The 22,056-nt window shown below is 45.7% G+C and overlaps 2 protein-coding genes across 4 annotated transcripts in view; one reads left to right on the top strand and one right to left on the bottom strand.

The window, feature by feature from the left end:
* The first annotated feature begins 2,106 nt into the window (after window positions 1-2,106).
* Window positions 2,107-20,786, top strand: LOC141056161 (uncharacterized). 2 transcript variants are annotated; one of them, XM_073552860.1, is made up of 2 exons: window positions 2,107-2,216; window positions 19,527-20,786. In XM_073552860.1, the coding sequence occupies exon 2, from the start codon at window positions 19,809-19,811 to the stop codon at window positions 20,703-20,705; it is 897 nt and encodes a 298-aa protein (XP_073408961.1). In that variant the 5' UTR covers window positions 2,107-2,216; window positions 19,527-19,808; the 3' UTR covers window positions 20,706-20,786. The 2 variants fall into 2 exon arrangements, with proteins under 2 accessions (XP_073408961.1, XP_073408960.1); XM_073552859.1 differs by lacking the exon at window positions 2,107-2,216 and adding an exon at window positions 19,157-19,389.
* MMS19 (MMS19 homolog, cytosolic iron-sulfur assembly component) overlaps window positions 12,638-22,056 on the bottom strand; it is a 135,136-nt gene continuing 125,717 nt past the window's right edge. For both annotated transcript variants that reach the window (XM_073552857.1, XM_073552858.1), the window contains exons 26-31: window positions 18,655-18,841; window positions 18,454-18,536; window positions 17,342-17,506; window positions 16,652-16,711; window positions 16,210-16,310; window positions 12,638-13,386 (exon numbers count right to left, since the gene is read on the bottom strand). In XM_073552857.1, coding sequence (XP_073408958.1) covers window positions 13,359-13,386; window positions 16,210-16,310; window positions 16,652-16,711; window positions 17,342-17,506; window positions 18,454-18,536; window positions 18,655-18,841 — 624 coding nt within the window. In that variant the 3' untranslated portion in view covers window positions 12,638-13,358. The remainder of the gene's footprint in view (window positions 13,387-16,209; window positions 16,311-16,651; window positions 16,712-17,341; window positions 17,507-18,453; window positions 18,537-18,654; window positions 18,842-22,056) is intronic.

Below are 22,056 nucleotides of genomic sequence, written 5' to 3'. Positions count from 1 at the left end.
CTCTTGGGGTGGAGACATTATACCAGAAAGTCAGTATGCCCTTCTCATGAGTGACTACCCCTTGGTGACTGACTACCCCTTGAGCTAGGAAAAGGATAAGTGCCAGATGGATGAAGAGTGGCAGCCGCTACTGGACTCTGGATCCGGCATCTCCTTGCAGTGGGAAGCGAGGACCCATGGACTGCTGCGATAGTTGACAGGACTTGGAACAGGCTGTCATCTCTAGGTTCAAGGGTATGTCTGTTGAACCTCTTGGTGATGAGGACTCAGTCACCGGGCAGGATCTGGTGGGCTCCTATGTCCTCAGGTTCTGGGATGGATGAAAAGACTCGAAAATGCATTTTAGTCACATGTTTTTAAACTTAGTCTACATATAGGCAATTATACTTGTGCGTGTATGTGACCCAAGGGAAAGACTAAACTCTTATGCTATGACTTCCCTGTTTCCTGTATAGCATCAAATATGTAGAGTTTTGTTCGAGGCCTTAAATTTTCCTTGTTCATCCTTAGGCATATTTCATCCTGTATAACTTCATCTTAGGTCCATTTCTTCTTTTCTTCCTTGGATACTTGTTTCTGGAGTGTCAGAACATCTTTTTCCAGGGTTATTCCTTTTCCTCTGTTTCCGTGTCAACCGGTATTACTGCTGCTTCTTTTGCTGTTACTTCAGCTAGTCTGTTGCCCACTGCTTCCCTTGAAGAGTCTCCAGTGTGTGTGCTTTTACTTTTACCACCGCAACTCTTCCTGGCATCAACAAGGACTCCATTAATTCTTGTATGGCTTTGTGGTGTCAGACTGGCGTTCCGTTAGCTGTGATGAAGCCTCTTTCCCTCCAGATTGATCTTGACAGCTTCATGTTGAGTGGACCTCTCGTATGCTTCTGTCAAGGCCCGCAGTCCTGCCTTTGGATGTAGGCAGTGGTTTTGCTGGCAGCAAGTTACTTCTGTGGCTACTGCTATACCAGTGTGCGAACGGCCTTCTTGGTCTGCATACCTTGGTCTATCCACAAAGAGCATCAGGTCAGGATCTTCCAGGTGTTCTCTTGCCTCATGACAGCAAGACAATCGCGTTCAGCCATTTCAGAGTCGACTACCTCTTCCACTAATGTGTCAGAGATGTGGTTTTCATCCTCCATCTTCCTCCCCCCTTTGGCAGAGGTAGAAGAGTAGCTGGATTATGGACAGCACATCTGGAGATGGTGATTTTGTCTGGGAGCAGAGTAGGGCATTGCAGACAGAAATATCAGAAGCTTTATCCAGCACAGGTGGGTTGCAAACACGGTTCTCATGCAGGTTTGGACTTCACGAGTCACTTGGTCAGGTTTTGGAGAGTAGAAGCCAGGAGGGCATTGTCTTCCTCCGGGAAGCTGTGTTAGGACTCCATTTACATGGTCAGGCTTCTTCATGACAAACAGACAAAACAGTTCAGTATAGCGTGGCAGTCCTAGAGCTGTGAAAATGTGATTGCAATTTAGCATATAAAACACACTGATACCTTCTTGGAAAGTCTTGAAATAACTATAAAAAGGTTGCATGTGTAGAAGAGCAGTATTGGTTTGGCTGTCTTCAGTCAGGGTCGGAGGTCATCCATATGTATTGTAAAAAAAAAAAGTGGCTGTGGGATGTATCCTCTTCCAGGGCTCCAGGACCGTGGTCATGGCTCGGGTGAACATAGAGAGGCTATACTGTGCCCCTTGAGGCATCATAGTCCAAATATATTGCTGGCCCTCGTGTGAAAACAAACAGGTACTGGCTTGCAGCATGTAGTAATAAACTGAAGAAAGCATTGGCCAGGTCAATCACCGTAAACCATAGAAAAATAAATAGAATTGATAAAAACAAAACATAGTGTGTGGGTTTGGCACCATAGATGTGTTCAGTACTATAACTTCATTGACAGCACATAAGTCATGTATTATCCATAACTTCATAGAAATAATTGCAAATAATGAAATGGAGGGTAAATATTGCAATTTCCTTGGCAGCTGGGCTACTGGCTTCTGCCCCACCTTTACAAACTGGATTTTCAGCCTGCCAATATTGAGTCTGGGATCAGTGCCATTAGTTCAACGCCCACATGATCTACAGATGTGTCCTGTAAAAAAAAAGAAAAGACTACATACTTCTTCAGCAAGTAGATCAATGTCCCTGATCAATCTTCTGATTGCATCGGGACCCACCAGGAATTTGAGAGGAGTATCCTCAACCTCTGTCTGGGTGAGAGATGTTGTTTCTCCATTGTATTTTTGTGGGGGGGGGGCGAGCTGTAAGAGAATACGTACTTTCATGGGTTGTGGACTCAGTATGCCATTACCCTATTAAAATCTGGAGCTCGATGTTGGTGGGTGTCAAGCTTCTTCCAACTGGGAACTAATTTGCATTTCAAATCTGAGATCCAGAAACTTTTTGTTACATTGGTGGAAGAAACTATCCACAGGTTCTCCTTTTCCCTGCATGACATCCTGGAGAATGGGGGTCTGGCAAGCTGCTTACTAGGGTATCTGTCTCCTGGTATTTCCAGGAGTCCTTGTGTGGAGTAGATTGTGTACAAAAGAATGAGCTTTGAGGCTTAAAAGATGATGATGATGATGATGATGATAATTATGTCCCCTCACCATATAACGATAAATACTGTAGATTATCAGTCTGAGCTATTTATTTCCTGTCTCCTCCTGTTCTGTTTAATTATATACCTCCATGTCATATTCATCTTTTTCTTCATTATTCTTTTCATAAACGACATTAATTAATAAACCTATAATGGATGCTGGACAGGATGTAGCATAAGACGTGCCGTCTATATAAATAGTTGGAAAGAAGGTACGGCTCTTTGGGTTGGTCATCTGACAGTCAGAACAAGTCTCACGATGTTCTGCATTCTGCGTTTGACAGCTGGCACACGTCCAGTCATCGGGAATGTATATAGAAGTATAAATGAATGTAATGCAGATATTGCAACTGACATCTTCCTGTGTAAATATTTGTTTTGCATAAAATTCAGCAATCTTGTTATATTCCTCTCCTCATCCCTTTTTTCCTAACTTCCTCTGCCTTCTTATAAAATGCTTCAGGGTCCTGTTACACCTCATAATACCTGAGGCTGGGACGCTGCTCTCTACTCATTAACACATTCTTCTATCCCTTCTTATCTAATGCTCCTCCCCTCATGATCGGAGGGTTTCTTAACGTACATTTTCTTCCTCACTCCACTATGGGTCATATCTGTCTCATAGATATCGACTGACTGCTCCCACCCATTCTATCTTCTGAATTCTGAGTATATCTGAAAAACATGTGTATGTGTGCGTCTTAAAACAAATTCTCACGGGGTTATGAACAGTGGGATATGTGACTGTAAAAGCTGTATGTACTCCTTATGTCCGAGTAAAGGGGTCTTCAGTGAACATAGTGATGTCTAGCTATCTTGAACACAGTAATATAGGGAATTAACCAACAACTAACACAAGAGTATTTCACAAATCTTGTGTATCCAGAAACTGCGTAGTATAAAAATACCTGATAAATTGTTAAAATTTCTGTTTCCTCAAAACTTTCGCTCTAAAACCTTTCAAAGAAAGCATCTCATAGAGAAATGTAGTGACATTAGTAAAACAATAACTAAAAAGTAACAATAGACCTCGGATCTCACAGAGATATCTGTACAAATCAAGCAATTACCATTCAAGTAATTCTCTTTCTACCTGAACAAATTTTTTTTAACAACTAACCTTATAATTATAGTATACAGAACAAAACCAGTTTATCCAATTCTCTAATTTCACAACATATATAGAGAGAGGCAAAGCAGATAAGGCAGACAATTAAACTTTTAGATTACCGTAATTATAAATATGCTTGAAGGGATATATATGTATACTATAAAACAACTTATTACATTTTATATTTTATATCCTCCGGACTGAATACAGATAATGTAGCGTGATTGTTAAACACTTTGGATTCAGGAAATGCAGCTGAAATAGCAGTCTAACCAGTATGGCAGTATATTCAATATGAGAGCTGCGGACAGGCGTGTCTCAACAATGCATCAATACTTCAAACATTAAAAAAAAAAAATCTATTATGAATGTATTCCTTATCCCTTTCACTGTTCTTTTGTTACCAAGGCAACTAGGGCTGGGCTTTTTGTCACTTTAGGTATAGTAAATAGTGGTAATCACCTCTAGATAGGTGGTTGATATTTCAGCAGAGGGGGGAAAAATTAGTAATCACCTCTTTCCTTAAAAATATGTATATGCCGTGTCATTCACGTCACCGGGCCCAGTTTATACTGTGGGCGTATGGCCGGACGTGAGCACCTATATGTGTATATATATAATATATACATAACTTCTTCGACCGTCTAAGGTCGGAACCAGGGTGATAACCCAGTGGAAACATCCCCTTTGTACTCTGCTCTGTTTTGTTTCTAGTAGCCCTAGTGCAGTATGAAATAGTTTTTATCAGATACTAGATGGATTCTAGACACACCCTCTGAATTGGTTAGACCGGACAATACACACAATTAAGGAATTATATACCTGACCGGGTCCGTAGGCTCAGGACTTTCAAACGTGGTCAGTTTAAGGGTTCAGAGAAGACAGCCAACTATCTCCTCCCAGCCGGACGTGAATACAGAAGGGTAGGTAAGATGATATATTTTCTCACCAGGTCTCGAGCTGCAGTCTCGTCCCGCTGGAAAGACGTCCGTCCTGGGGGGAGATTTTGTTGCGGCTGTGATCGTCTGGTATCGTCCTGAGCCCCACTGTTTGAGCGCCAACTGTTGATTCTGCCGCACTAGGGTGTGGCCCGTCTTAATTGTCTGTGGCCAAATTGGATGTTTGGTAGAGATTTTACGTGCACGGAGAAAAGAATACACAAGACAAGGTGTATCGTGTCAGTATGATTCTTCTCTGTCTTTAATCCAAAAATGAACAGCTTTTATACAGAGTTTGTGTTATTACATCATGGGTACGTTTCCAGGTTACTATTTGTCATTCCCATACCGCTACACAATCATTATGTACGTTTCCACGTTAATATTTACTGTTCTCATATCGCTACACAATACTTATGTACATAAGTATTGTTTTCTAGCCCGATCCACCCTAATCCACCAAGTTCATTAAATATTAAATGAAGCTTAGGTGGGTGATATCATACAGAAACAATTAACAGAAAATCAGAAATATCTTAGAGAATCAGAAATATCTTAAAGCAACATGATCAGCAAAGCGTCCATATAGTGGTACAGTTTTGATTCTTGTATATATTCATATGCCATATATTTTCCCCTTAACAGTTTGGGGGGTGAATCCTGCTGACAGATTCCCTTAGTTAGTTTCTATGGTATTAAAGCCTGGTATCCTCTGGAGATTGAACGCATCATTGTCTTTTACATGAAACTGCTTTTGACCATGCCTTTTGTAGGGGCCATACATGTACTTGTACAAATTACTCATGTCTCCCAGAACGTTAGAAAAAAAGACGAGAAGAGAGCAGGCGGGGACAGCAGCCAGATAGGAGCAATGGTACCAGACTGCAGATATAAAGGATTATGCTCCCTATCCTGGTATATATCCCCCCCCAATCATTGTATATGCCCACCATCCTGCCGGCGTTGCTATTCAAGGCATAGAAAATTTTAAAAAAAAAACCCAACTGTTCCTACTCAAATTCCTTCAACTCCCCCGCTGCATCGCATCATCATCTTAAGCTGGCAGCTGACTTCAGCGTCCAAGCGACTGCCCATATATTATTAGTGCCCATGTGCAGAACTTTATATTTCTCCTCATTGAACATCTGCCACATAGATGGCCAAACGCGCAGTTTGTCCGAGTCATCTTGTAACTTATGAACATCTTCCATAGACTGCGCTATACGTAGTTTGGTGCCATCTGCAAAAACAGGATTTTTAGTTGCTTACCGTAAAATCTGTTTCTCTGAGCCTTCATTGGGGGACACAGGAACCATGGGTGTATGCTGCTGCCACTAGGAGGCTGACACTATGCAGAAAAAAAGGTTAGCTCCTCCTCCGCAGTGTACACCCCACCGACAGGAAGTAGGATGTTCAGTTAGTGAGAAAGCAGTAGGAGAAGCAATCTGTAAAAGATATAAAAATCACAGATACACAAATCCACACTGTAACAATATCATACAGTAAACAGAGCTGTTCAACTTGGGAGGGTGCTGTGTCCCCCAATGAAGGCTCAGAGAAACAGATTTTACGGTAAGCAACTAAAAATCCTGTTTTCTCTATCGCCTTATTGGGGGACACAGAAACCATGGGACGTCCCAAAGCAGTACCCAAGGGGAGGGAACACCAAATAACTCCATCCAGATGAGGAAGTCACCCTCGTCACCTGCAAGGTCACCTGTGAGGTCTTTTTTAACCCGATCGGCACTTGCCGAAGCTAGGCATGGGCTTTGAAAATCTTATGGACCTGTGGGGAACATATCATGGCACTGCAAACGTGCCCGACGAAGACCCCAAGAGTACCGTCAGGATGACACACACTGCCCGGGCAGAGTGCGTCGTTCTCAAAAGAACGCAGTCCTTCCTGAGCCGGCAACCCTACTAATGCCGACCAGTTTCCTCGAACAGAAGTCTAACCTGAAGGCCCGAGGAACTCTACACTTCAAGCCTGAGCTTGATAAGTACCGTTGCTGTGGCCAAGTAGCCTGATGAGAGGGCGTCATGAAGGGAAAGTCCGAGGCGGATGAAAGAAAGGGAATTCAGAATGACGGAGAGTGGACCCTTGATCCACAGGAAGCGCACCACAGCTGTTAGACTCTGTAAGACCCCAGGAGTGGTTGAGAGTCTGAAAGAGAAAGATACCAACTAAAACGGGGAAATGAACCCGTTCGTGCAAAAGCAGACATCGCCGAAGCCTTGAAGAATCAGGAACTGGATAAGAGCTTCACTGAATAAGGAAAAATCCTGCGATTCACAAAAGGTAAATGTTGAACGAAGAAATTTCCTTTCTGAAAAAACAAGGATGGGCTCAATCCTAGATCTCCAAACGTCATGCAGAGGAAGAGGCACCGAAGAAACGACGAGGCTGAGGTAGGGGAGCGCTTGTCCTTCCGGTGATCTCTTTAATAATTTGGTCTATTGGAGCTACACGGAAGGAACGGAAAATTGGTGAGGGACCTAGATGGGCATAATTTCGCTCATGAACAGAATGCCAACTGGACCCTTAGGCCTCTTTCACACTTCAGTTATTTGCATCAGTTAAAATCCGCCAAAAAGGCAGAGAAGCGGATCCGTTCTCAACAGTTTTTAGACGGATCCTTTTTTTGTCCGGCACCCAGACAGATTTTGGGGTTAATTCAGTGTCTGGAGGATCCGCCGGCCAAAAAAACGTTGCAAGCTCCGTTTGGAAATCTTTCAGGATGTTGACGGACACTAACATTGTGGCGGATCCTCAAAAAAACGGATGCAACGGACGGCAATCAGTCAGGATCTGCCAATAATGAAAGTCAATGGGGAAAAAAAACGGATCCTTAAAGAAAAATGGCGGATCCGTTTTTTTTTCAAAATTGGCGGATCTTAGTGTGAAAGAGGCCTTACATGGGAACGATTAGGCGAAAAACCTGTCTCCCTGCAAGGAAAAAATTATTTGGACAGTAGGAACAGTCAAATCTACTGACCGGTCTCCAGAAAGAATTCTCTGAGCAAACTAGGCCGCGCGTCCATAGAACTTCGCCACACTAGAGGAAGCTAAGGCAGGACATACAATAGCAGCGGGCGCTTTAAAGGTTGATCCTGCTAACTACTGTGTGAATTCGACGTTGGTATCCCTGAGAGCAGAACGTCTGAGCGAGGAAAGGCCGTAGCGGAGAAACTTGGAACCGGAGGGTTCGTAGTCGCAGAAGTAGTCTAATTTGTGAAGCGCTCAGGAGAAAAAGATACACCGAGGCGCCTCCTTATTTGGAAACGGCTGAAGTCTGTTCCATGAGAATATGACAAGCTCTGAGAACCTATTAAAGAACCGAACACTGAAAACATACTGAATGGAACCAGGGGATAACCTGGATCTCATCGCTGCAATGTAGGCACCGGTTGGCTATGAAGAGACAACTGATCGCTCGATTAAGCAGGTAGACTGAAAACTACTGGATGCCCCTTCAGACTGAGATCAAGGGGAAGATAAACCCCACATACAGGGATGAGGGCGAATATAGAAAAAATTAGCCTAGTTAGACTTATAACAACGAACAGTCGAGCCAGGAAAGTCCATGGCAAAACATGAAGTATGGCAACTGCAAAGAAAGTTGGCTCTAGGTAGCCCAAATAGACCCCAGAAAGACAACTAGGCTGATGAAAGGAAGGTCAATTCTTATGACGATGTAAACGGCTGAATCCATCCTGGACCCTCCAGAGTAGGGAGAGGACTACAGTGCGTAGAACCGCGTGCCTAAGTCTAAGACAACACTCGGCCGAAGAACACAGAGAAAAAAAAAAATACAATTCCGTCTGAAATAAGAAACATGTTATCACCATACTCATCCTTAGATCCAAGACTGGAGCAGCTTTCTACCCTGGTCGATACTTGCGCAGAGTGAGATCCCACTCCTGTCTGAGGTGAGATACTTGCCCCAGTCACGGCCAAAAGTCACATCTGTGATCCGCTGGAGGCTTTATCCGGTGTCTGTAAGAAAGCATAGGTAAGTTCCAACAAATAAGGAGCTTAGGTATTGTGGTAGCTCGAAGGCCCTTGGGACATTCTAGAACCTATAAACTACTATTAGCCAAACCTTAATGATAGGCGTAACCCACCGGGCAGTAATGCTAGCCTGTGGACGGTACTGAAAACTGGACAGAAGGTGGGACAAAACTCTTGTGGAGTAACTCACCCCTAGGGTCCAGATCATGCTACAGTAAACCTCGACCATCCGTACCTGACACGAGAGTGTCTGACCTACCTGAAGGTGGAGTCTACAGATATGTTGCTACTGAGTTCCGCCCTGTGGTACAGAGATCCCCTCCGTTTGGACCTGGTAGCCTTTGACGTTTAACTGCTAATAGACCACAGATGTTATTGACTATGAAATAAGCAGCTGAAACATGTCTTAGACTCACATGAAAGAGGCTTGAAAGCACAGCTGCAGCCCGCTGGAGGTAATAAATGCCGTCACCTCATCTAGAGTGGTGATTATACGGGAGCTAGGCAGACGCAGCAAAGGACCCTGAGGAACGTGAGAGAGGACGCTCCTAACTCATCTGCCAATGGGACAGTAGAGCCGGGCCGGTATGGTCGCTCAACCTCTGGTACGGTTGATTTACCGGAAAGATGGCGTGTATTGACTAACCATGTCTGGTAGAAGACTATCCAAATGCTCGGTAAGGATAGAATACTGCTGCAATAGGACACGAGGAACCTGAATACGAGAGCGTGTGACTCACCTGAATACAGTACTGAACACCAGTACCACTGGAGCAGTCAACCTCGGACAAGTCTCCACAGTAATACGGCCATTTCAACCACTATACCTGGTAGGAGTTGCGTCTGAAGCCTGGATAGCAGATATAGCATAGCTGCCAACGGCTCTAAGTAACCTGTGAACAAATCAGCATGGAGAGAACCCAGAGAAGGATATAGGAGACAGGCGCTCTGTGCTGCGGTGCGGTCTAGGCACCTGACGACATTAGGCAGAATAACGGCTTCTGTGTTGTGGCCTGGGATAGAATAATGGGTTCACGTGTGGTAAGCCGTACCACGCAGTCTGTATTAAAGCATATTCTGACAATTCTTTTGACAGTAGAACAGTAGACCTGGAATCAGAGGGAGATTAAGGCTGTGTGCACACGCTGCGGATTAGGTACGGATTCATCCGCGTGGATTTCGTAAAATCCGCAGGTCAAAATACCTGCGGTTTCACCTGCGGATTGCTCTGCGGTTTTGCCCTGAGGTTTTTCATCTCCTCAATGGAGGAGATGGCAAACCGCAGCGGAATCCGTAGAAAGAATTGACATGTCAATTCTTTCTGCGGATTGAAAACCGCGGAAAATTCCGCACCGTCTGCATTGCGGTTTTTGATTCCCATAGGGAATCATGGTACTGTACACCGTAGCAAAATCCGCAGCGTGTGCACACAGCCTAAACTCTACTCTCTGTTGTGCGACAGGGTTCCAACTACTGGATCTGCGAGTTGTGGTCAGCTTCTTTATCCACTGAGCCACTGCAGAAAATTGCCGGGTCACACAGATTTGACTTTTTATCCAGCTGGAAATCCGTCTCAAACACTGCAGAAGTGAAGGGACAGAAACAGCTCATTCTGCTTAGAGCAGTGTGATGCCAGCGTCTGGATTGCTTGCGAGCAGAAGCTATGGAAGCATTTGCTATGCCGAGGCTCCCGATTATGTGTGAAGCAATGGTCGAGTCCTGCTGCACCGAGAATCAAGGTACAGATCTGCGATAGCAGAAACCACCACAGCCGTGAGACAAAGTCAGATCTCCGAGGCAAGACGTGCGAGTGAAAACTTCTGCCAGGCAGACGCCATATGGCAAGTTTTAACCTGTCCAATGTACGTGGGTGGAAGGTGGAGCGGATCGTGACACAGAAGACAGCCGCAAGGGGTAACTAATACTCCATCGACTGCACGGCTCTTGTGTGCTATGACACCGGACGTACTATTCCACTAGAGACTGAGTGGCAGAAGATCACCATTACGCCAGTGAATTTTGTACATGACCCCGGACCTGCGAGCGCAGGCTGGTCTCCCATTCGGGACTCAGCCCAGGCTCAAGCTGCTTATCGGTCGCATCTGACGAATGCGGTCACGCTCAGCCTAGAATGGCCGGTGGCACTGGGTTATGATTGCCTAGGGCTGCCCGGCTCTACAGAACCATTACCCCAGTGACTACACGACGCCCAGGCACAATTACTTTAGCGACTGTACGGCTCTGGAGCACGGTTACGTTGGTGAACGCACGTTTCCAGAGAACCATTACGCCAGTGACTGCCCGGCTAGATTACTATTAATGATAGTAGGGCTAGGGGTACTTATTACACTAGTGGCTGCACTGTTTACACGAGAGACTGCATCGCTATAGCACAATGCCCATCAGTTTCCATAGGAAAGATGGATTCAATGCGCCATCACTGGCCTGCGGATAGTGAGGCCCAGCTTAATTTTACTATAAGTGGAATATGCTCCGCACTGTACCTGTTTAGGCCGAGCGGAGATGGGCAGGAAAGGCTGTACCTGCCCGGTGAAGGAACTAACCGGGTCCTACGCTGGAAGACAACGATCGCCTCCTTTGCCAGAAGGTTGGGGGACTGAGAAAATGGAGGCAGCCTGAGAGGAGCAGTGCAGAAAAGCGCGCGCTTTCACTCAGGGGCCGAGGAAGGGAGAATAGGCGGAATCAACCGCACTGTTAGAAGGCCGAAGATGGCGCAGTCTAAAGACAGTAGGCAGGCTAGGGGGAGTGGGCGGAGCCGTGCGCCACCTCAGGGACGCAGGACAGAGGGAGAGAGCGGTGGGCGGGCCCGAAACGGGCGGGAAAAAGCCCGCCCAAGAATGAAGGTGGGGGGCGTGGCCGCGACGCCGAACAAGGCCCAAATTGAAGCCGGGGCCTGTAGTAACTGCGGCAGCCGCCGGGGAACGCAGGGCGGCGCGGAGCCCCCGCTGCACCGCCACGGCGACCGCTCCCGACATGGATCCCTGCCTGAAGCCCGACTGCAGAGATGAATAAGTTAAGTGCAGCCGGGAGGGCAGAAGCCATTAGTAAAGAAAGGCGCAGGGAGAGGAGGGGGAAAGCCAGCATGGAGGCCTTGTACCTAACTGCCACAGGGAGTGAAGGAGCAGTGATTCCTCGCTATTTTTGTGTGAGGAAACCTGAGGAAAAAGAGGTACCTCATTGTCCAGTGAAGTAAAGACGTCCGTGAATTTTTTTAGGACGTCCGCGTCTCCTCCAAACCGACAGGCTCTGGTGGGCAAGCGGGTGGGAGACGGGGGACCAGGACCATTCTGGATCGCCTGACACACATCCGTGTTAGGGGGCTCTTGGTCCTGTGTGGAGAGCTATGAGGATACGGGGTGGCAGTACACGCCGTACTCACAGTCTCTTTGTGGGACTACAGATGTGACTATTCTGTATCCCTCCGGAAAACCTAAAAGGAAACGACGCACACTGAGGTAGATAGGGGTCTAATGAAAGACCCGTGTCTACCTCCTACTGACACTAAGCTAAACTGAACATCCTACTTCCTGCCGGTGGGGTGTACACTGCGGAGGAGGAGCTAACCTTTTTTTCTGCATAGTGTCAGCCTCCTAGTGGCAGCAGCACACACCCATGGTTCCTGTGTCCCCCAATAAGGCGACAGAGAAATACCAACAATATTAATTCTGAATTCTATATAATTAATAAGTTGAATAGCAGCGCACCCTGCACAGAACCTTGGGGGTCACCACTTATAACCAGAGACCATTCAGACTAGATGTCATTCTCCACAACTCTGAGTCTTTGAGACACTTTTCTCTCTCCAATTACTTATTTTCTAATCCTAAACATCAAATCGAATCATTTTCTGATGACACGTTCCCTTTACAATCTATTACCCAGAGAATATACAGTGGACACCTTTCTAGAACACTTCTTTTTATGTCAAAAAGTAAAACTTCTGATGCATGGGTTGAACTTGGCGGCTTTATTTTGTAAATGTAAACTTGATGCAATTTTTTTTTTCACCTACCGGAAAATTTTTGGAAATATGTAAAAGTCTGTATTTCTCTATTTTGCTTATATTTTTCTTCATTTAGGAACAAGTAACAGCTATATCATACTCTATGTTAAATTGCAAAAAAAAAAAAATTTAAAAAATAATAGCGACATGTGCAAAATAATTTAGGGGCGAGCTGCTGTGTCGCTGCCGGCATAGGAGTCAGCATTGATCTGGAGATTAGTGATGTCATCGCCGGTGTCCAGTGACCTCACAGCTATCAGCTGCTAAGACTATGGTCAACCTCGAGACACTGTCCCGTCGACCGAGGAAAGGAGAGAGTCAATCAGCCCAAAATCTTCTTGCCCTTCTGCCTTATAAGACTGACAAATGTATATATTTCATGGTCTTGTCCTTCTAAACATGCCCGGGAGCTTTCTGGGCTGTTTTTTTGCACTAAAATCCGGACACCTCCAGGAGCGAATGTTGAGCGGAACGTAAATCTGCGATGCAAACAAACAAAACAAAGAAAAAAAAAAAAAAAAAAGGTCTTCTGGCTGCTGTCAGTCTCGGTAGATGTGGCTAAACAATATGGCACCGGAGAGGCGATGGCGGCGATCTATAGGTCAGTAAATAAGTGGCATCCTGGTTAGATTGTCTCCGTGCATTTCTCTATCTACAGGAGGAGTCTCAGCTCCCGGGGCTTCCGATCAGGAACCTAAAACACGGGACAAAAACAAGACCGTGAATATGACATACATATATGGATAGAAGAAAAATAATGCGCCAAGAAAAAAACCCATAAAGCTACATATTGTAGAGTCTACGACTGACGGGCCTAACCTATAAATTAACCTCTTAATGACCAGGGCTATGTTGTCCATTGATTTTCTTTTTTTGGGGGGGATCCTTACAACTTTCTGAAGTTTTTTTTTACCATTTTCTGGGAGGCAAAGTGAGGGGGGAAAAAAACAAAAAAAAACAACCAGCACTTCTAGCCTTTTGACACTTTCTTTTCACCCCCATTTTGGCATTCATCGTATGGGAAATATAATAATTTATTAGCTAATTAGTTATATGAAGTGATAACAAATATGTAAAATAAATATACATATATATATTATATATATTTTGTCGAGGTTGATGGGCTCACATGAATTGGCCAATTTATGCGCAAAGAACTTTCATGTCTGTATTTTTTTTATTTTCTTTGAGTACAGTTCTTTCAGTAATTTTGTTAGATCTTGTTTGCATATGTATTGGTCTCTACGGAGTGCTGCTGCGTCTCTCCTTTTTGCAAGTAAAGCAGTCATTGCAGCGGGCACCTGTTCACACTATATGGAGGTGCTGGTCAGGCTTTTTTCTTTGCAGTTTGCCATTGGAGGTTGTGACAGCCTCCTTTCTGACTCTGCACTCCCACCCATCAGCCCAAGGGGGTTTTTAATTAGCTCTGGTTCCTACCAGCCCATTTAAAATGTGTAAATTTCTAACCCAGGAGAGGCATGGCTGCCCGTTCACACTGTATGCTTAAAGCCCAAGAGAGACATGTTTTCAGGCAGGACCCATTAGAGAAGTGTCACCTTGTCACGGTTGATGGGCTCACATGAACTGGCCAATTTATGAACTTTCATTTTTGTATTTTTTTTTTTTTAAATTTTTTTTAGCAATTTTTTAGATCTTGTTTGCATATGTATTGGTCTCTACACACATATACCGTATATATATATATATATATATATATATATATATATATACACACACACATACACACACACACACATATACACACATACCGTATATACTCAAATATAAGCCGAGATTTTCAGCCCTTTTTTTTGGGCTGAAAGTTCCCCTCTCGGCTTATATTCGAGTCATATATATATGCCAGGGGGGCGGAGGGGGAGGGGGGCGGGGGTGTCAGGTCATACTTACCCATCCTGACGCTGTCTCTTCAGCCCCCAGCTTCTCCGCGCTCTCCCTTCCTGCCTTCAGCGGTCACGTGGTACCGCTCATTAAAACTCATGAATATGCGCATATTCATGAGTTTCAATGAGCGGTACCACGTGACCGCTGAAGGCAGGAAGAGAGAGCGCGGAGAAGCTGGGGGCTAAAGAGACAGCGCCAGGACGGGTAAGTATAGCGATACTCACCTGTCCTGCGTCCATGGCTGCTTGCTGCTGTCTGGCATGTCATCTGTCAGTGACGTTCAGACAGCAGAGGGCACGGTGACGTGGTTAGTGCGCGCCGCGCCCCCTGCAGTCTGAACATCACTGACAGATGACGTGGCAGATAGCAGCAAGCAGCCATGGACACAGACAGGTGAATATCTCAGGTGCCAGCAGTGACACTGGCACCTGACACCCAGCGACAGAGAGGTGAGTGAGTCATTTTTTTTATTTTTAAATGCAGCAGCAGCGGCAGCACATGGGGCCATAAATCTATGGAGCATTTTATGAGGGCAGCACATAGGGGCTTCATATGGGGGAATAATCTATGGAGCATCTTTTCCACCCTAGGCTTATACTCTAGTCAATAAGTTTTCCCAGTTTTTTGTGGCAAAATTAAGGGGGGGGTCGGCTTATACTCGAGTATATATATATATATATATATACACATACATACATACATACATACATACATACATACATACACACACACATATATATTCGGATCTGCCCCCCTGGCAGCCATTTTCCCCAGAGTCCACCACACGGGAAACCACGGAACTGCGGGGGCTCTGGCCTTTCACAAAATGTTGGCAGAGCCCCCGCACCACCGCCGGACACAGCGCAGCAGCAGCACCACCGAACATCGGAACACCCCATCATTCCAGCCTGCGGCCTGCAGCGACCGTGGGACTCCACTTCACCGCAGCCACCACCCCCGGAGAGCAAAAAGACACATGGATTATAAGAAGCACCACCATTCTATTAAAGTTTTTTTCCTATTTTTCTCCTCAAAATTTGGGGTGCGTCTTATAATCAGAAAAATACGGGTGTAAATATATTTATACATCTATATCTCTATAAATCTATATGTAGATAAATATATATGGTACAAAAAAGATGAAGACAGCACTAATAATGGTAAAATGTTGGTGCGTTACGGGAGCCCATATGGGCTAATAAACCACCATTTGTTTTTTTTATAAGAAGGAGTGCTGTCCTCATCTTTTTTATACTAAACTGTGGATCGCTCTTTGCCTGGAAGGTCTGACGCCCAGTTTTCACATACCGCTTTTGCTAGTGCTGCTTTTCAGTTTTTATATACAATAACATTTGTAATTTTTAATAAATATTAAATCTACGTTTCTTTTATTTACATTTCTACTTCGTCCCCTTAATATTTCCCTCTATTGTATGGCTGCTAATCCCCCCCTATCAGCCACAGATCCGATCTACCACCATAGCAGACGGGGTCCCCAGGCTCCCATGACAATCCCTCAGCCCCCCGCAATCATGACGTGACAGTAAGAGGGGCAATGTGCAAAGGAAAACAGGCAAAGAAACTAAATGTATCGCCATCTAGTGTCCTTACTCACCACTGGCATCGCGCCTCCACCGCCTCTTTCCGGACTAACCTCTTCTTATCGTCCAGTGGTCTGGCTAAGGCACGGATCACTTGTTGCTTGTAAGGCAGGAGCTGTGAGGACGAGTCGCTGACACTTATTATATGTGCGGGTTGGAATGTACGATTTGCATTATAGAGGTCATCCAGCCTTTCGCTGAGCGCTCTTTTGTGCGTCGTTGATGTCAACGCTACAATTACGTGCACCAGAAAGTACGAGCCGCCCTGCGGACCACCGTATGCACTGATGAGGGGGCAGATTCTGCCTATGCACAGCGACCCCTTTAAATAACCGATCGGCCGGGGGCGCCAAACTATGACTGATAACCTGTCCTAGGCATAAACCGCCATTTTTGGAAAGGATAATGAGCCCCTTTAGAAGTCAGACATAATGAAATACTACAAAGACAAATTACCATAGGCAAGGGGAGCTTTGTAAGGGCCAGAATACACTTCAGAGCTGTAATCCTCACCGCCTGCAACACAGAGAAAAACACACACAAGATTAGGGGTCTCTCTACATAGCGAAAGACTAACATCGTGAGTAATTATGGTGCAGGAAAGTATCAAGACAAGGGATAGTGGTAAGAACGCCAACAATGGAGGACACATCTACGGTAACATAACATACTGTGCATTTATGGGGCGGCCACCTTTTTTTTTTTTTTTTTTTTTTTCACCTAAGTGCATGTGTTTGAGGCTAAAAATCATTTTTTGCAATTGGGTTTCATTAAATATTAAATATTGTGCCCAGTTTGCCTTCTATAGCCTCCGTGTTGCATTATCTAATCCAGAATGCAGACGGAGTTATCTGAGAATCCATCAGTGAGCTCGCTTAGAAGGTCTGATGGGGAGTGTCTGAACTTTGACGTCAACTGTGGTCATAAGAGGAGCGCAAAAAAAAGACAAAGTGTAGGGAAACCAGGCCTGTAAAGTCAAAATTTTTAATGAGACAGATTTGCAAACATTTTTTTTTTAGGAGGCGGGGGTTAAAAAACAAAAAAGTCCCCCAAATTACCCCTTTAACACTAAGGACACAGCTAATTTGGCTCTTGAAGATGCAACTATTTGAATGATAATGTGCGGCATTGGTGAAGCCGGCCTACCATGCTGGGGCTGGACGTCAAGCGCAGGAGCTTGGAGATGAAGGTGTCTATGTGCACTCTGAGGATTTCGGCAGCATCCAGCAGCAGCGGCTCCAGACAGGTCAGTGTCGATAGCTGGACGACGTCGTCGGGGCAGGACAAAGCCTCGAGCAGCAGCGAGGTCAGCTACACAGGAGCCAGAGAACAATGGAAAGTGGGGCGAATATTACAGCGTTTTATAGAAGTTTACACTCATTTTCTGACCTTAGCATCAATCTATGATCAGTGCAGGAGCGGTCACAGAGGTCGTGTGGCTGCGTCAGTAACATAACAGTATGTCTTATGTTGGGTGCAGGTGTGTACAGCGGGCTCAGGAGCTGAGCCCGCTCCATATACAGCACCAACTGTTTACTAGTGATGAGTGAGCGTGCTCGGATAAGGTGTTATCTGAGCATGCTCGGGTGCTACCCGAGTGTCTTCAGCATGCTCGAATAATATGTTCGAGTCCCCACACCTGCACATCTAGCAGCTGTTTCGACAGCCGCAACACATACAGGAACTGACTATTAGGCAAATAAGAGCCTTTTCTGATGGTCCGGCCTGGTGCAATGTGTGCACGTCACGCTGCAAATGATCACATAGCACAAGGCCGGCTAAGTGGAGCAGCGAATGCCGGCAGGTAGGAGGCATGTTGCAGGACTCCCGTCTAGCGGCCTTGAATTAACCATTACAGTAAATAATGTAAAGGAAAAAAAAATGGCAAAATTGCAGTCTGAAGCAATTAAAACTATGCAGCCCAAAATGGTAGGAATTAAAACTGAAGCTTGGGTGCTGCAAAAATTGAAAAAAAACTTTCATTGATAGAAAATGAAAAAAGCAGCAGTTCAGTATTATTTCCACTAATATAAAAATTTATCTAGAGAACCATGATGCCAGGTCATTTTCACCGCAGAACGAACACTATAAAAATGGTGGAATAGTTTTTAGGTTTTTTTTCTTCAGAATTTTACCGCATTTGGAGTTTTACGTTCCCCGTGTTTCAGGACATTATGCGGTAAAATGAATGGTATCAAATAATACAATGTGTCCCGCAAAAAAAACCCAAAACCATCATTTGGCTGCGATCTCCTTACCGATGGGAGCTCCGTCATGAGAACTTGCTTTGGCAGACAGTTCAGCACGTGGGACAAGGCTTTAAGGTAATTGGGCTTGTCGTCTGTATGAAACAGAATTTACAGAAAGTGAATCCATTCATCGCGCACACATAACCTGACGCACGGCGCGCGTGCGTTACCTCCGCTAGCATATAACCTGAAGCACGGCGCGCGCGTTACCTCCGCTAGCAGCATGGAAACCTTGCACCAGTTTGGGAACGTTCTCGGTGAAGAATCTCTGGCGGAACATGATGCGGATGTCGGCGTGACACGCTTTGTTAAGGATATCTGGGGAATTGGAGACCAGAAGAGAGAACATGTCTGCAGCCAGGGGTCCGAGACTTCTGTCAGACAACAAGCCGATCATCTGCAAGGCAACCACATTTATTTTACGGAGACGGAGACGGAGGAGGAGGAGGAGGAGGAGAAAAAAAAAAAAAAAAAAAACTTTGGAGGAAAAATTGTGAGGGCAGGGAGGAAATATCGAGGGCAGGGAGGAAAAATCTTGAGGGTTGCATGAAAACACAAGATATATAGTTTATGATTTTGATTATTCCCAATGCATTTATATTATAGACGTTAAGGGTTAACTGGTTTTCCTGCAGTATGAACTTTGGCTGTTTGGCCTGCATCCAGAGTGGCTTGGGAAGTGAAGGGCGGGGGTTGATAACCAGATGTTCCTACAAGCTGTAGAACACATTTCTGATTACAATACAGACGGTAGGGGGCCGAGCTTCTTCAGGCTTCAACAGGAGTCAAACCTGCTCTGATCTGTATTTGTCTCTGGCCATAAAGCCTAGTCGAACTACAACTTTATCAGTCATTTGGAGGACCCTCTTGAGATACTAAATATCTGCCTCAATTGGGACTGAACAGAGCGAGAAGGTTTTCACCACCAAGGAAACGCAAACCCGGGTAAGTGAGCCATTGACTCGCTGCTTCTTCTTTGTTGGAGAGAGACAGGGACGGAAGATGGGGTGGGGGACTAAGATATACATGCTCGCTGCACTGATAGGTTCGGTTGCTTATACTGATCTGCTTTTTGAAAACAGGAAAATAATCTACATGTTCGAGTGATTGCCGGTGAGGAATCGGATCTCAGGGTTTACTGCCGAACTGATTGAACTTTTCGTTGTGCCGTCTCCTTGATGGTGGGAAGTGAAGACCTCAATCTACACGGTGACAAAGAGTCAAGAGAGAACTATTTTCCTCGATTGCTGCTCAGAAAAGAAGGCGCTTTGGATCAGAAGCTAATTGCTGGTACAGGACAAACTATCTAGAATACTTGGCTGCAGAAGTTCAGTGATATCAGCGACACCCGTTATTTCCCAATCATGTGTCCATTGTACTTCGCTCTGCCAAGTGCCGCCAAGATATCTACAATGTCACATCAGGATACCGAGGTGGAATTTAGTCATATTTCTTCTCCAAGATATACTCAAAAGTTCAGCTCTCTAACACAGGAGACAACACAGCTCCACCCAATACGGCGTGACGAACGTGGGGCACTGATAATCTGGGATCTTCCATGGAGTCAATCCGAGCAGATGACCATGTTAAAAGATCTGCCGGACCCCTACGAGAGTCCGGTCAAATTTTATAAACAGGTGAACATCATATTCCAGGTGTACAGCGCCACCTGGAGTGACTTGGCTTTTTTGTGCCGCGTAGCGGCTGGCGATGAATTTGTTCATGAGGTGCAGAAAGTGAACATGTGGGGAGAGGAGGTGCCAGATGTAGAAGACCGAAAGACCAAGAAATCTGGCCAGCAGTTCATAAATCGCCTTCGGACACTGGCTAGAAAAATTGCGGGTGAATTGCCTTTTACGCTATTTGAGGTTCATCAGGAAAGTGATGAGACGGTCATGGAGTATTATGACAGATGCGTCAGTCTAGCTCGGGATCAGGACTTTGATCTACACAATCCCAAGGGCAGGGATGTTCGCATACTGAGAACCTGCTTCTATAATGGTTTGCGTGAAGATCTGAGAAGAAAACTATTAAAGATCCGTCCAGAATGTGTGGTTGTGCCGATACAGCAGATGCTGCCGGTGCTCCAGTATATAGTGAAGCAGGATAATGAAAGGATGGAGGAAAAGATGAAGAAGCAGTCTGTGCCCGTTACATTGTCCATACCCACCTCTCATGGTACAATGCTCGTGCCGGGAACAATGGAAAGCGGAAAGGTGAACGCAGAAGAGGATAAAAAGAAAGGATTGTGCTTCCAGTGAGGGGCTGTGTGGGGAAGGGGATGATGATGCACGCTGTGGGGCTGTGTGGGGAAGGGGATGATGATGCACGCTGTGGGGCTGTGTGGGGAAGGGGATGATGATGCACGCTGTGGGGCTGTGTGGGGAAGGGGATGATGATGCACGCTGTGGGGCTGTGTGGGGAAGGGGATGATGATGCACGCTGTGGGGCTGTGTGGGGAAGGGGATGATGATGCACGCTGTGGGGCTGTGTGGGGAAGGGGATGATGATGCACGCTGTGGGGCTGTGTGGGGAAGGGGATGATGATGCACGCTGTGGGGCTGTGTGGGGAAGGGGATGATGATGCACGCTGTGGGGCTGTGTGGGGAAGGGGATGATGATGCACGCTGTGGGGCTGTGTGGGGAAGGGGATGATGATGCACGCTGTGGGGCTGTGTGGGGAAGGGGATGATGATGCACGCTGTGGGGCTGTGTGGGGAAGGGGATGATGATGCACGCTGTGGGGCTGTGTGGGGAAGGGGATGATGATGCACGCTGTGGGGCTGTGTGGGGAAGGGGATGATGATGCACGCTCTGGGGCTGTGTGGGGAAGGGGATGATGATGTACGCTGTGGGGCTGTGTGGGGAAGGGGATGATGATGCACGCTGTGGGGCTGTGTGGGGAAGGGGATGATGATGCACGCTGTGGGGCTGTGTGGGGAAGGGGATGATGATGCACGCGGTGGGGCTATGTGGGGAAGGGGATGATGATGCACGCGGTGGGGCTGTGTGGGGAAGGGGATGATGATGCACGCTCTGGGGCTGTGTGGGGAAGGGGATGATGATGCACGCTCTGGGGCTGTGTGGGGAAGGGTTTTGACATTTTTATTATCGCTTTTCGGATGAAAAAAATGACAGCCACGATTGTTCAGCTTTGATGGAATTCAACTTTTCCTGTGTTTACGCAAGTCTCAGCACCACCATTCTGAAGAGGGCGCGGAGCTTTTTCGGTGGGCATAACCAATACGGCAGAATCATCATAGTTTACATCACGAAAGTGGCATAAATGACAGACGCTTGCTCCAGTAACTCCATACAATTGTGTCATAATTTGTCACTTTTGTGCTGTAAATTACGAGGACTGTCGGCTGCGCTTTTTCACGCCCCTCTGCATATTCTTTGAAAAGGTGGTGATGGCCGAGACTTGTGTAGATACGGCAAAAGTCGAATTCTATTAAAATTGAACAATCAGGGCTGTGTGTAAATGTTTTATATTACAAAACGCAATAAGAAAACTGCAAGCTTTATTAATCAGAATCAAAAAACTGAATTTTACAGAATTTGTTGGCTACATAGAAATAAATATAAAAGCAATAAACATTAATTCATGTA

This window comes from Dendrobates tinctorius, unplaced genomic scaffold (genome assembly GCF_039654945.1).
Source record: "Dendrobates tinctorius isolate UK_male_01 unplaced genomic scaffold, ASM3965494v1 ptg000196l, whole genome shotgun sequence".
Taxonomy (NCBI): Eukaryota; Metazoa; Chordata; class Amphibia; order Anura; family Dendrobatidae; genus Dendrobates; species Dendrobates tinctorius.
The sequence above is the reverse complement of the archived record's forward strand: the minus strand, read 5'-3'. Positions and strand labels throughout refer to the sequence as shown.

Bases quoted from the DNA above. Each gene is read 5' to 3' on its own strand.
- LOC141056161 (XM_073552860.1), top strand. From the start codon at position 19,809: ATGTGTCCATTGTACTTCGCTCTGCCAAGTGCCGCCAAGATATCTACA.